Source organism: Salvelinus alpinus, chromosome 5 (genome assembly GCF_045679555.1).
Source record: "Salvelinus alpinus chromosome 5, SLU_Salpinus.1, whole genome shotgun sequence".
Lineage (NCBI taxonomy): Eukaryota > Metazoa > Chordata > Actinopteri > Salmoniformes > Salmonidae > Salvelinus > Salvelinus alpinus.
The window spans coordinates 80,574,774-80,589,845 of record NC_092090.1 but is presented as its reverse complement, the minus strand read 5'-3'; the positions used below and the strand labels follow the sequence as shown (position 1 = coordinate 80,589,845).

General features: G+C 40.8%; 1 protein-coding gene across 4 annotated transcripts in view; it reads left to right on the top strand.

The window, feature by feature from the left end:
* LOC139576935 (ral guanine nucleotide dissociation stimulator-like) overlaps nucleotides 1-15,072 on the top strand; it is a 31,213-nt gene that overhangs the window by 3,966 nt on the left and 12,175 nt on the right. Inside the window, exon 1 of one of the 4 annotated variants that reach the window (XM_071403551.1) lies at nucleotides 3,489-3,717. The exons of 1 other annotated variant lie outside the window; for it this stretch is intronic. In XM_071403551.1, the coding sequence (XP_071259652.1) occupies nucleotides 3,622-3,717 (96 nt within the window). In that variant the 5' untranslated portion in view covers nucleotides 3,489-3,621. Of the gene's footprint in view, nucleotides 1-3,488; nucleotides 3,718-5,650; nucleotides 5,802-11,154; nucleotides 11,488-15,072 lie in introns of those variants that run through there. 2 more of the 4 variants (XM_071403549.1, XM_071403548.1) reach the window with 2 other exon arrangements.

Genomic DNA, 15,072 nt, shown 5'->3' with positions numbered 1-15,072 from the left:
AATGGATGAAGTTTGGAACCACCAAGACTCTTCCTAGAGCTGGCCACTCGGCCAAACTGAGCAGTCGGGGGAGAAGGGCCTTGGTCAGGGAGGTGACCAAGAACCTGATGTTCACTCTGACAGTGCACCAGATTTCCTCTGTGGAGATGGAAGAACCTTCCAGAAGGACAACTATCTCAGGATTCTCAGGTCTGATAAAACCAAGATTGAACTCTTTGGCCTGAATGCTAAGCATCACATCTGGAGGGAACCTGGCACCATCACTACGGTGAGGCATGGTGGTGGCAGCATCATGCTGTGAGGATGTTTTTCAGTGGCAGGGACTGGGAGATTAGTCAGGGAAAGATGAACGGAGCAAAATACAGAGAGATCCTTGATGAAAACCTGCTCCAGAGCATTCAGGTCCTCAGACTGGAGCGAAGGTTCACCTTCCAACAGGACAATGACCCTAAGCATACAGCCAAGACAACGCTTGAGTGGCTTCGGGACAAGTCTCTGAATGTCCTTGAGTGGCCCAGCCAGAGACCGGACTTGAACCCGATCGAACATCTCTGGAGAGACCTGAAAATGGCTGTGCAGTTACGCTCCCCATCCAACCTGACAGAGCTTGAGAGGATCTTCAGAGAAGAATGAGAGAATCTGAATACTTATGTAAATCTGATATTTCCGTTTTTATTTTTTTTAAATGAGCAATTAAATATTTTTTTGTTGCCTTGTCATTATGGGGTATTGTGTGTAGATTGATGAATGAGGGGGAAAAACTATTTAATCAATTTTTGAACAAGGCTGTAACATAACAACATTTGGAAAAAGGAAAGGGATCTGTGTCACGTTCATTGAAAGGATCGGACCAAGGTGCAGCGTGCGTAGAGTTCCACATTCTTTAAAAGTGAAACTTACAACCAAACAACAAAGAATCTAAGAAACGTGCAGTATTGCAGTGCACAAGGCAACTATACAAAAACAAGATCCCACAACACAAATTAGGAAAATGGCTACCTAAATATGATCCCCAATCGGAGACAACGATAAACAGCTGTCTCTGATTGGAACCATATCAGGCCAACATATACATACAAAAACTCCTAGACATACAAAAATCCCTAGACATACAAAAACTAGCGTACCCACCCTAGTCACACCCTGACCTAACCAAAATATATAGAAAAACTGAAAAATCTAAGTTCAGGGCGTGACAATCTGAATACTTTCCGAATGCACTTTATGTGGTTGTTGTGTGTTATGTTGTCAATAGTTTTTGTCTTTGTATATTCCACGTAATTTGTACACTAGAGGACACACTATATGTTGGGTTATTGGTCACATGTATATTGGCACACAGGTGACCAGGAAGTAGGGATGCACAGGTATGGCGAGCATATGCTGTTTTTATCTTTGCTGATGAATGGGCAAAAGACCCAACAAAAGAGTGACATTTGGAAAGCGTTTTGTTTTGCAAGCCATTTTGCAAATCCCATTGTATCCTACCTGTGCTAGAGTGGCTATCAAGAAGGTTGGCCAACTACAGTTTGGGTCCTGTTAGTAACTATCCCTTTCATGTAGTCTGGCTAACTAGTAGCTGACATTGAAGTTCTATAAAACTATTTGGATATCACCAAAGACGTTTTGTGTTTACAACATGCTGAAATTGGAGAGCAAAGACGATGTTATTAATAACGAATAGATGATGTCCGGTGGCATAGTGTCACGTTCTAACCTTAGTTCCTTTTTTATGTCTTTATTTTGGTTTGGTCAGGGCGTGAGTTGGGGTGGGCATTCTATGTTCTATATTCTATGTTTTGTTCTATGTGTTGTATTTCTGTGTTTGGCCTAGTATGGTTCCCAATCAGAGGCAGCTGTCAATTGTTGTCTCTGATTGAGAATCATACTTAGGTAGCCTGTTCCCATCTGTGTTTGTGGGTAGTTGTTTCCTGTTTTGTGTTTGTTTTCACCATTCAGGACTGTTTCGGTTTTCTTTGTCATTCACTTTATTACTTTTGTATTTTTTCGTGTTCTGTTATATTAAAGTAACATGGACACTTACCACGCTGCATTTTGGTCCGATCCTTCCTATTCCTCATCTGAAGAAGAAGAAAATCGTTACACATAGACTATTATACTTTCAAGCAGAACAAAACTCACCTTGTCTGCATGGTGTGGGTTCTGAGTGTGCTGTGCACCACCCTGTCCTGCCTTTGTCTACAGGAAGTGGACGTGTAGCCTATGACACAACCAGCTTCCTGTCCTGGCTGTAGCAGTGAGGCAAGACTCGCATGCATGCAGCCATCGCATTGGCCACACGATGTAGCTCTATGAGGGGACATATTTGCCTTACAGTTTCCCTGACAACTACTATTCTACATTATGCAGGCAGTGTGGGACAGCCACTGCATCTGAAAACAGTTTTCAGTGTCTCAACCCTCATTCTATTGAACATAGAGGACACATACTCTTTTCACTGCCCACTTATCTGTCTACCTATATCCAATGTTAAATTGCACCCAATCTACGAATTAGGGTTTGATTTGGTTTAGATTACAAATTGGTCTCCTCTCACTTCTCTGAATGACCATTGTACGCTAGTACTACATGTAGATGCTTTTGAAACTTACCCTTCACAACAGCTACTGTGAATCACTCTTGTAAATTATGAAACAGGGTGTTTTAAATCAAAATGTACCAACTCTATACGTGCTTTTTTCATGGGAGAAACAACTTATTTGTCTAATCTTGTAAAAAAGGACTTTAGTCTTTAGCCATTTGAGCTAAAAGCTGTGTGACCTAAATGCAATATCATGTCTGTGATTCATTTGAGTTCTGCTCTGTTTTAAGTCCTAGTGCGCTACTAGAGAGGGTAGCTGGGGCATTAACAGGAGCAGTACTTCATGCAGAAAGATGTGTGGACTGAGTGTGGACACATTGCACCTCTAATGTATCACTTTCAGCCAAACAAACACTTCTAATTTTGCCTTGACATGGATTTGCCCCAGAGCTATTTTCTCTTGTTTTACCTGGATGTGTTGTTTTTTCAGCACCTCTCTTTACACAACGCAGCCTTGCTTCCAGTGTTAACATTGACTACACTGCAGCACAGTCAGAGAGGAGAGAGAAATGAGCATACCTGCTGCATTTCACATTACTTTTTTTCTCTGCCTTCTGCATACTTCTGTAGGCTGTGGTCCGTGTGAAAAGGTGTGCGAACAACATTACAATGCTACTGAGGAAGGAAAATCAGCCACTAATGTTTGAATGTGCTGCTGAATGCTAAGGGGTTCTACCTACAGCAGGATGAAATAGAAGAAAGCGGCTAGGGCAGCTGCTGAGAACACAGACATTCCCTTGTGAGAAACACTCTGTGGAGCTGAAAAGAGAGTGAGAGGGGGAGTGAGAGAGGGAGGGAGAGAGAGAGAGAGAGGTTAGAAGAAGCAGATGAGGGAGCGGAGGGGTTCCTTCCAGTCTGCAGTGGTGGTTTTTCTGTCAGCAGCAGCCCGAAGTTCCAGTTTGTTTGTGTGTGTATGTCATTGATGCAGAGTGAGAGTTAAAGCGAAAGGGAGAGTAGCGATCTGTTGCTGCAGGAGCCTCTACCCTCCGTGTTCTGTCTCTGGGAGTGAAATTAGCAGCATGGAGACCAAGTCCCTCTCCAGCTTTCACAAAGCCCTGGCTCAGCCAGTCAAGATGTGTATGTTTGATTTCCCTGTCAACATACTGGATGATCTGGTAAGAAAGAGCTCATCTGTTGTTATTTGAGGCAGTCGCAGTCTCTTTGGCTGTGTGTGTGTGTGTGTTTATGGGTGAGAGAGAGGGTTGTGATTGAGAGAGGGAGGACTTGTTTGTATGCTACAGTATGCTACCACCAGAGTGGGGTTCAGCTGTTCAGTGTGTCTGGCACACATTCACAGTATAGTTAGGCAACCATTCCCCTGTGATGTCATTCACTTCTGCTTTTTTTCTCAAACATGTTTGATCATGCCCACTGTTGAATGTGGATGTGTTTTTATTGTTTATTACATAGTTATAAATATGGTAATATTGCTGATGGTTTCGTGTTGTTGTTACTCACTGAGTTTGGAAATAGATCTTCTGACTGTGACAGGTGCATCTCTGTGTGTTTCATTGTGTCAGCTGTTTTGCTCTAGCTGTACTCTTCTTACTCACACCCTCTTACACTTAATGACAGAGGAGCTTGTTTTTGTTGTACTAGGTCCCTGTGGTAGCTGCTGGTCTAAGATGTATTTACAATTACCTGTAGAACAAATTGGAAAACAGAATCATTGCACTGGGGGCATTTTAAAGAAAAACGTTGTGTTCCCTCTGGCAGTCTTAAAAATGTTTAGTGTAGTATTTCTAAATGAAAAAATGGGCCCGAAAATGAGTCATTTCTTGTTGAATGACAACAAAGAGTTTCCTGAAGGATCCCTACTGTTGACCAATCACAGACAAAGGGGCGTAGACTTCAGCTAACGACTTCGGCTTGCCTCAAGAACATTTTTTGTGTGGCTGAACAACCGGGATTTTTTTTTTACCAAAACAAACAAACATCACAAAAGTTGTCATAATATATGCACAAACTCTTCCGAACTGTTTCGGCTGTGAAGCATGCCGACACCCCAAACCATGTCAGAAAGACCATGTTTCCCCTGCTATTAGATAGGCTGTCTCCTCAAGGTATTGTTAAACTGCCTAAGAGTGATTGCTTTTCAAATGGTTCTCAGTTGGCTGCAGTGCAGTTGGTATTGTAAAATGATTTTTAAATGCAAAGACCTATGAGCTAGGAGTGCCTCAGAATGGGCTAGCAGCTGCTTGAAATAATGACAAGCAATAAATCCAGCCGTTCATAAGAGCAGCCTCTTTCTGTCAGGAGCGCCGTGGTTCGCAGGAGTTATTTCACTGTGTTTGAATGGAAGGTTTCTTTAGGAGCCACCTCTCCGTCTGTCAGGGGGAAGTTCCTCTAAGACCTATATCTCTGTGACTTGGTGGACTTTTTTGTTCAGCTTGTTCAGCTTCTAGTTCACATAACGCCCCATAAAACTAGGCTCTGTAACCTTTATCAGAGATTCACCACAAAAACACCTGTAACTTATAGTTCGAACTATACGTACTCCACCATAAAGAAGCTGTGCTTGTGTTGGTAGTGGCACTACTTTTGGTTTAACTGCTTATGCTGACCATTTTTGCTTTCGGTTTAGCTGAAATCTAACATGTCTACATTTGTCAATCCATTAGTTGATTTTCTGATGCAAATATAGAATTATCATAATCATATTTTGTTAGGCCTAATAGCTTTTGTATACATTTTGCCTCACAAAATGAGTGAGACAACGTTAGTTGAATGGGAATACCCCTGGGAATTTCAGGGTAACATGATGCCAGTGATTTCATTTTCTGTTCAGAGAAGTAAAGTGCAAAGTTTCTTAAGGTTTGTGCAGTTGAACATAGGGACAGTGTATTCACTCTTACAAGCTATTAACAGGCTTTTTGGAATCCCTATTATTTTTGAGTAGAAGTTAATGTTTTATTGTTCTGTGCGTGTTGACACAGCTGTTTAAGTAAACACCCACTGGGGTGGGCCTGAAGTGGTCACCCAATCTGTGACTGGGGTGGGGAGCGAGGGGAGGGTGAACTCTGAGAACCTGCTCGTCCCGGTCCGGTTTCATCTCCAGTGTTATCTCCTGGTTCTGAGGGAAGCAGTGATGTGGGCTCAGTGGACCTGTGGACTGCTGAGGAGTGGAGGCTGCTGTAGGACTCAGTCTATGTGCCAGGCTGCCTTCATTACTGTGAGACACAGAGAGGTAGACAAACAGGTAGGCGTACAACTCTGATACACTTAATATTACGCCGGGAAATGTGAGTTTCTTTGATATCTGATATTTTTTTAAATAGCTTCTTTTAGCATGTTATACATGCTTTTAGTGAGCCTGAGCATGTGCGTGTGTGCATATGTGTGTGTTCCTCACATTTGACAGTGGCATATTATCCAATAGCTTGGCTTTGTTGACTCTATTCTACAGTGTCTTTAGAAAGTATTCACACCTTGACTTTTTCCACATTTTGTTGTGTTACAACCTGCATTTAAAATGGATTAAATTGAGATTTTGTGTCACTGGACTACACACAATACCCCATAATTTCAAAGTGGAATTATATTTTTAGGGATTTCACCATGAGGCCAATGGTGACTTTAAAACAGTTACAGAGTTTAATGGCTGTGATAGGAGAAAATTGAGGATGGGTCAACAACATAGTTACTCCACAATACTAACCTAACTGACAGAGTGAAAAGAAGGAAGACTGTACAGAATAAAAAATATTCCAAAACATGCATTCTGTTTACAATAAGGCACTAAAGTAAAACTGCCAAAAAAATTACATAGAAATTAACTTTATGTCCTGAATACAAAGCGTTATATTTGGGGCAAATCCAACACAACACATCACTGAGTACCACTCTTCATATTTTCAAGCATGGTGGTGGCTGCATCATGTTATGGGTATGCTTGTCATCGACTAGGAAACATTTTTAGGATAAAAAGAAACGAAATAGAGCTAAGCACAGGCAAAATCCTAGAGAAAAACCTGGTTTAGTCTGCTTTCCAACAGACACTGGGAGACAAATTCACCTTTCAGCATAACCTAAAACACAAGGTGAAATACACTGGAGTTTCTTACCAAGACAGCATTGAATGTTCCTGAGTGGCCTAGTTACAGTTTTGATTTAAATCAGCTTGAAAATCTATTGCAAGACTTGAAAATGGATGTCTAGCAATGATCAACAACCAACTTGACAGAGCTTGAAGAATTTTTTGAAGAATAATGTGCAAATATTATACAATCCAGGTGTGCAAAGCTCTTAGAGACTTACAGCTGTAATCACTGCCAAAGGTGATTCTAACGTGTATTGATTGACTCAGGGGTGTGAATACTTATGTAAATGAGATATTTCATTTTCATTTTCAATAAATCTGAAAAATTCTAAAAACATATTTTTACTTTGTTGTTATGTGGTTTTGTGTGTAAGTGGGTGAGAAAAAACATATATTTAATCAATTTTGAATTCAGGCTGTAACACAACAAAATGTGGAATAAGTCAAGGGGTATGAATACTTTCTGAAGGCACTGTAAGTCCGATATGCTCATACTCCTGTATTTTGCAGTTATAGGTTAGTAGTAACAGATAGTACAATTGCACAACCTGAGGTGAGCCCAGTGGCTAAAAACACAATGACAAGTGTCATAAAACGGAAAAGGTTAAGGCCAGGGACTCCTCTCAATTAACTCACGCAGAGAATTGTTCTGATCAACTAGCATTATTTGTATTTCTTCTGAATAGCTTGCACATGATTCATGGTTAAAACAGTCTGTCTGGTGATATAAAGGCCTGTTGTTATATGGTGAGACCTGTCTCTCTGGGTCTGTTAGCTCACAGGGGCTTGTCATGAGACGAGCGGTCAAGGACTGAACTCATGTAACACTGACCTGAGACTGAAAACACCATGGCCTGTGTTGCCTGGCCCTGACCCACTATTGGCAGAGGTCTGCAGCTGCGGAGCTTAGAATTATCAGCAACAGGGCAATTCCACAGTAACAGATTGATGCTGAGACAAAGATTTTTCACATTAAAATTTATACCAAGCAAAAACCAATGATTACAAAGTTAAATAAACCATCAAATTCTGTGCACAATGACAACCTTTTAAGAATTTGCACTGAACATTTGACAAAAACACACTTACTTAAAGAACAGTGCAGATGCAAAGTTTGGTAACAGATTGACGGTTTTTGCTGTTGGTGCCATCATTCTGTTACCATGGAATTGCCCAACAGCAATTTCATGAGCAGCAGATTGCAGCGAAATCATTCAAGTTTCCTAGTCAACAGATACCACCATGTAGATTTGCTGATGACAATGCATGCTTTTCAAGGTGGATTCATTTATGCTTGGTAATTCTTGTTGAATTATGGATAATGGGAACCTTTTTGCCATGGCAACCTCAGGAATTGTGGTCACTGGGTTGAGTGTGTTGGTTGGCTGAAAATGTCAGAAAACTCACATGATTTCAATTAAGGTAGAGTGTGCTGCCTGTATTATGCAAAGTTTGTGTGTTTTGTTTGTGTGCATGCGTGTGTGAATGAAGTCCCTCTCCTGAGAGAGTAGTAAAGCATGTTGGGGTATTTGCCAGAGCCATAGTTTGAACAACACTGCTATTTGTTGATTCCAGAAGGAAGCCTGACAAATGGAATAGCGTGGACTGTTGTTAAATCATCGCAGGGCAAAAGGTAGCAGAGTAATTACATTGCATTGATTGCAACCAACTGCTTGCACCTACAGGCTGACAACTTTCCATTTCCATCTCTCTCTCTATCTCTCTGTCTCTCTGTCTTTCCTCATCCCATACAGCTGTTCAGGGAGAGATTTGTGAATTTGAAGCGTAGCAGCACTGGTAATCTGTATTTTGTGCTGCTGAATGCTGGGAAAGGGTATAAAATGTGGGCTCAGGAATGTATTGGGGAAAACACCCCCTGTTGTTGAAGCAGATGCGAATGAACCAATTCACATTCACACCTGTTTTTCTTTTTTTCTTTCTATGTTGTTGAATATTGTATTATATTGCTTGGTTCCAAGTGTGTTCCAATTCTGACCAGTAGAGGGGAGTGTCACTCAAGAGAAATACCAGCAAAATGGTCTGGGCACTCATCCACAGAATATAAGAGGCATAAATAACACCAATGATACCATTCCTTTGAACTGCAAATGTATAACCCTTGTGATATAAGCAGCTGTTTTCAAAAATGCGAAAAGTATTGAATGCTATAGTTGATGCCTCACCTCCAGGTAACAGGATAAATAATAACTGAGCAGTAATAATACCTAAGAAAGCCTCATCCTTTGTTCAAAAATTGCCCTTTTGCCTTTATACAGATTATAACTTCTCATTTCCGACTAATTGAAAATTAAACGTATTTTAAAGTATCTCCATTTCTTAAACAAGCCATACAAAGCTGGTTACAATTTCAATTTTATTCTCCAGAAAATATATAACAAATATTACAACAAATATTATGCTTAAATTCCAATATATTGATTGATTAAAAAAACATTCTTTATGGAAAGATTTAAAAAATGGTATTGTATTTATTAAAGATATTATTAATAGAAATGAGTTATGTCACAGACACTGTATTTTTGTTCAGTGTATATGGGAATGTCTGCTAAATCCAAAATTACAACCAACTGATTGCAGAATTACCACAAAAATGGAGGAGGGAAGTGGAAGAAGGAGAAGGTAGGGAACTTGTCTGCCATATATTAAAGATATAAATTGGCTGAAATGGATTGGCATAAATATAAACTTTTTCCTAGTTTCATTTGAGGACAAAAATGCTGACAGCTGCGCCATAAAGGTTGCAAAAGAAATGTGAAGAGATTTTCGATTCCGTGGCACATGGTATATGAACTGATACAAAAACTAGTTTCGACACTTCCGAGTTTTTCCATTTAAATTATAATACAAAATTCTTGCCACCAACAGAATGCTATATATATGGGGCATACAACAATCTCAGCTCTGTAGATTTTGCTTGCAAGAGACAGAATCACAAAATAATTTATTGTGGTAATGCCCCTATGTAGCTTGTTTCTGGTCACAGGTTCAGGAATGGTTAAAAAACATTCACTTAAAATGACCCTTACAAACAGTGTCGGGGGATTTGGAAAGCTATAGTCAATCGATCAATAATATAATAACACACGTTGGAAAGGTTTTCATCTTTAGCTCACAATCTGTGGATACTATGCGATTAGAAAGGTTCAAAATTAATGTACAACGTCACAATTCAAAAATATATGGCACATGGAAATCAAACGAGGGTGATAGGTGATAGGTGGAATGGGCTGAGAGTGGCTGAGGGAGTGGGATTAAAGAGCTCGTGTTCGGTAATGTTTATTGGTATGTGTTTGCTGTATATAAACGTATATTTACATTTAAGTCATTTAGCAGACGCTCTTATCCAGAGCGACTTACAAATTGGTGCATTCACCTTATGATATCCAGTGGAACAACCACTTTACAATAGTGCATCTAACTCTTTTAAGGGGGGGGGGTTAGAAGCATTACTTTATCCTATCCTAGGTATTCCTTAAAGAGGTGGGGTTTCAGGTGTCTCCGGAAGGTGGTGATTGACTCCGCTGACCTGGCGTCGTGAGGGAGTTTGTTCCACCATTGGGGTGCCAGAGCAGCGAACAGTTTTGACTGGGCTGAGCGGGAACTGTACTTCCTCAGAGGTAGGGAGGCGAGCAGGCCAGAGGTGGATGAACGCAGTGCCCTTGTTTGGGTGTAGGGCCTGATCAGAGCCTGAAGGTACGGAGGTGCCGTTCCCCTCACAGCTCCGTAGGCAAGCACCATGGTCTTGTAGCGGATGCGAGCTTCAACTGGAAGCCAGTGGAGAGAGCGGAGGAGCGGGGTGACGTGAGAGAACTTGGGAAAGTTGAACACCAGACGGGCTGCGGCGTTCTGGATGAGTTGTAGGGGTTTAATGGCACAGGCAGGGAGCCCAGCCAACAGCGAGTTGCAGTAATCCAGACGGGAGATGACAAGTGCCTGGATTAGGACCTGCGCCGCTTCCTGCGTGAGGCAGGGTCGTACTCTGCGAATGTTGTAGAGCATGAACCTACAGGAACGGGTCACCGCCTTGATATATATATATATATATTATAATACCCCAGCGCTAAATTAAGTTATGCTGTTCTACTCACTAATTCCCAGGGAATTGCCCTCACAGTGGTTCACTGACGATGGTCCATCCAATTGTAACACGGATGCGTTTTTTTATTCATTATATTTATTCTAAGGTTTTAGTGGATTATAGCCTACGCTTTAGTTTTTTCTATCCTTTTCCTGTTTCTACTGAGGTGATGTCTAATACCTCTTGCCTGTATGGATATCTGCATTGGAAACATTTTAACAGGACCAATATTTCAGTCTTGAATATACCTTATCTAGAAACGGTTACCACAGCGACCTAATAGCAACAACATTCACAGAGGGACGGGTACCGTAAGAAAGGAGGAGGAGCTATGAGAAACATTCCGCAATGAGTCATGCATTTCTAAGTACAGTAGGTCGAGGCGCCTGCCTTTAGCAGTCTACAGTAGCCAGCGCCGTCTCTGTACTCCACTTTTTACTGTGTGGTCCTCTGGTAAAATGAAATGTATTGTAGCCTATCATCAGACGTAACTATGGATGTACGACAAAGAAAGCTTGTCACATCTATTGACTGCCGTAATCGTATCCGTTACTAATGGTCCACTTTATGGGGATGTGCTCTGATGCGCAAAGCATCAAATCGGGATACCTCGATGAGATGTTCGATGCTGGAACATGGAAGGTGCGCAATATTTGGGATGGGGTAAAGCTGGAGGTTGGCGAGGACGAAAGCCCGGTGGTCCTTAACAGTTTTACACATTTGGACCCTGATCTACCACTATTTGAGGTAAGTTGGGGAACTGTGCGTAAAGAATTCTCCATCAATACTGAGACAGTATTTTAGGCTTACGTTCTATAGCTAGTGTGTCACTATACTGAACATTTGGTGTGATAGTTGCCTAGTGATTTGTGTCTTATTAAAATGTAAAGAATTTAGGCCTACTGAAGTTCATAGTGATGTGGCAGAGTTTTTCTGTGGTTGGTATCATGCTCTCCAGAAATGTGTCCGGAGTGTCCTGTAGCCTACTACCCATTGCATAAGGACACATTTCAATTCTCTAGGAAGGTCCAAAGAGTGGAATATGTTGGTTTTAATTTACTATCTGCTGATGCTCAGTATTGGCCTTATAGGCATATGGGGAAAGAGTAAAGAAGCACATATAATTCAGCACATATTATAAAGTGGGTCGGTTCCTTTAGCAGTTGTTATTCACTAAGATGTTGCACCAAATAAAGCAATGTGGATGACTAATCAAATTGGTTGGCCTTACATAATGCCTCTTTCGATCACATGGAATCAGATGAGGGCAAGAGCGTAATTGATACAGTGACTTTGAATGTTGGAAAAGTAAGTAAGTGAGTTGATATTGGCTTGGCTATTTGGTTAGTTGTTACATCAGATCAAGATTTTCCAGGCAAAACATCGGTAATTCTGGGAAAGTGCATTCTTATGCACACCCTGTCTGTGTATGTGTGTGTGTTTTCAATAACACCACTGTCTGGCATGTATGTTTTAAATATGTTCAATAACCTTCTGAAGAATAAAATATGCCTTTATTTTCACCAAGCTTGTGAAACTAAAGGCTGGAACTCAGACGATAAGTTATTTTTATTTTTTATTCAAATGTTTTATTATTAAAGACAGTATGTTTCCTTCATTTATACATGTCACATGCTTAGAGAGGGCAATTCAGGCTCCACTCCTACATTTCTCTCTCTCTCTGTCTCTCTCTCTCCTCTAATCTAATCCTCTCTAGTAACACAATTACTTGATGCTTAATCCCCCTCTTTCATTCTGCTAGGAGCTGCCTCTACAATCACAGCCATTCTTCTCCTTCAGATGAGAATGTATGGTGAATGTACAGTATTGGGATTCAATGGTTCAGTTGTGTATAAACAAACTCAGGACACTGCAATTAATGTGACACTTCAGCCAATGGCCATTGATCGCTTTAGGGCCCCTGTAACCCCACCACAGTTATCCTTGAGCTGAAGCAGTAAGAGACTGTCGATATAGCATCATTTGGTCTATCTCAGTAGTGCTTTGTCACAGGCTTGTTGGCATAAGATTGATAGTGTTATGGTCACTCTGTCTTCTGAAAGATTCAATTACTGGTAGTGGTACAACCAAGGGCAGTGAGGAGGATCTACTCTGTCATCACTCTATACGCGTGTCCTTAGGCCCTATTCCAAAAGCCGTGATGCGTAGTCATCTAGCCAATATTGTCACGTATACTCCCTCTCCGGCCTCTAGGTCATCAGGCTGCTGATTATCCCGCACACCTGTCACCATCATCTCGCGCACCTGCGCCTCATGACACTCACCTGGACTCCATCACCTCCTTGATTATCTTCCCTATATCTGTCACTCCCCTTGGTTCTTTCCTCAGGTGTTATTGACTCTGTTTTCATGTCGGTGTGTTGTTTGTGTTTTGTGTTTATTTTATTTATTAAAACACTCACTCCCTGAACTTGCTTCACGACTCTCAGCGCACTCGTTACAAATATACTGTTATGATGATAAAGTACTGCACTCTATAGCTAATTGTTTATTTAGGGGAATTAATTTATTAGGGCAATCCAGAGATTAAACTGGTGTAACTGGTACAAATTCTCCTTGGTAAAATATGAAGGACCAAAAGCCTGTTCAGATCAAAAAGTCTTATTGTTAATCTTGCATTAATGAAAATATTAGGAAATATTAGGAATTAAAGTGAATTTCCACATATGTTGTGAGCATATTGGACATGTTATTTTGTCAACCAAATATGTCAATAGCAAATCATACTCTCCCTCTAACTAGTGAATTACATACTTTGTTGTTGTTTTGTGTGTGTTTGGAAATGGTCTAGAAATGTCTTGCTGATGTTAAGGAGATCTTTGTTTGTTGTATCTTATCCTGCAGACTGCAGGCGGAAGCCTAACTGAGTCCTGTAACAAGAAACTGGAGGTGGATTTGTAGAAACAGACACAGAGGAGCTTTTGTTGTTGTAGATCATTAAAATGGAGACAGAAAGAAGAGCGAGGGATAGCGAGAAAGAGGGAGAGTGAGTGAGAGGGTGAGGAGCACTGAGGTTCAGGGAGGTTGAATGAGAGAAACAGACAGTGGATGGAATGTTTCGGCCTGAAGCCTGGAAAATAACTTTATTCCAAATTCTCTAGACTTAATAATACCAAATAAGTGGTAGTCTCGGACTTACTAGGTTTGTCTGACTACTCAAAATCTAAGTTTAGTGGATACAGCTCCTGATCTAAATTCACATATAAAAAATAACTCTTAAAGTGTGGCATTCAAAAGAGAATGTGGAAGTCAAGCAGATAATGCACTCTTGCATTCCTAATTACTAAAAGCTCAATCAGTTTACACTTGCATTACTAAGTTTTGTGCAAATTGATGTCTATGGAACATTTTCTGCAAAGTTTGCATATATTTTGGGTTTAAAGTTACAATTCTGCTCCAGATAAAGTGATCCTAAGCGGTTCATGCTCTCATTGGCATTCTACAGTCGTTGTGTGTGAGAGGAAGCTGCTGCCTGTGCTAGAGGGCCACTGTTGGACTTCATTATTGTTTGTGTTGTGTATTGTGTAATTGTGTGTACTCTATTTTGGAGCATCTCTTTCTGGTGGGGACTTTCTATGTGTCCTTCCCTGAACAGCTGGAGGAGATGGTGATTATCATCAAACCAGTTGTGGATTGGCCAACCGTTTCCAAATAGCCAACACTATCAACACACTACTGAAATACAATTAGGAAAAGTAGATGGTTATAGCGATGCTATGTGCATTTGCATTAGCTGTTATTGTGCCATGTGACATTGTCTATTCAGGCACATATATAGAACTGATCATCTGTCCACTGATGACTGAAGGATGGATGCCTCTGTTGACACTAGCTCAAGAGTCCAAAGATCAGTGCTTTGTTAATGTGGTCATTGTGGCTACAGCTTCTGTACATGCTATTCATAAGCCTTCTAACTGACTGAATCTAACACATGTTCCAGATAGATTATTTTTATGGATGGGATGTACAATACATAGATGAGACCATTAATATGCCCACTCATTGTTGACATGCTTTGATAGAGGAAGTTCCCCATAGAAGTTTTTATTCTGATGCAGTCTTGCATAAAAAGTGATCTTGTGAAACGGAACCCATTCAAATGTTGCAGTTGTTGTGGTTACGGAGAGGTCCTCAGCCAGTCCATTACAGGCTAGTTTTTTATTTCTTCGTTTTTGACGGACTTTCCAGTTGGATTTCGCTTTCTGATAAACTGCATGATTTATTGGACTTTAGTTCTTCCTCGTGTGAGGCTCCTTTCCTTTCTTCCCTATAGGGATTTCCCACTATTGTCTAGTATCTCGCTTAATCATC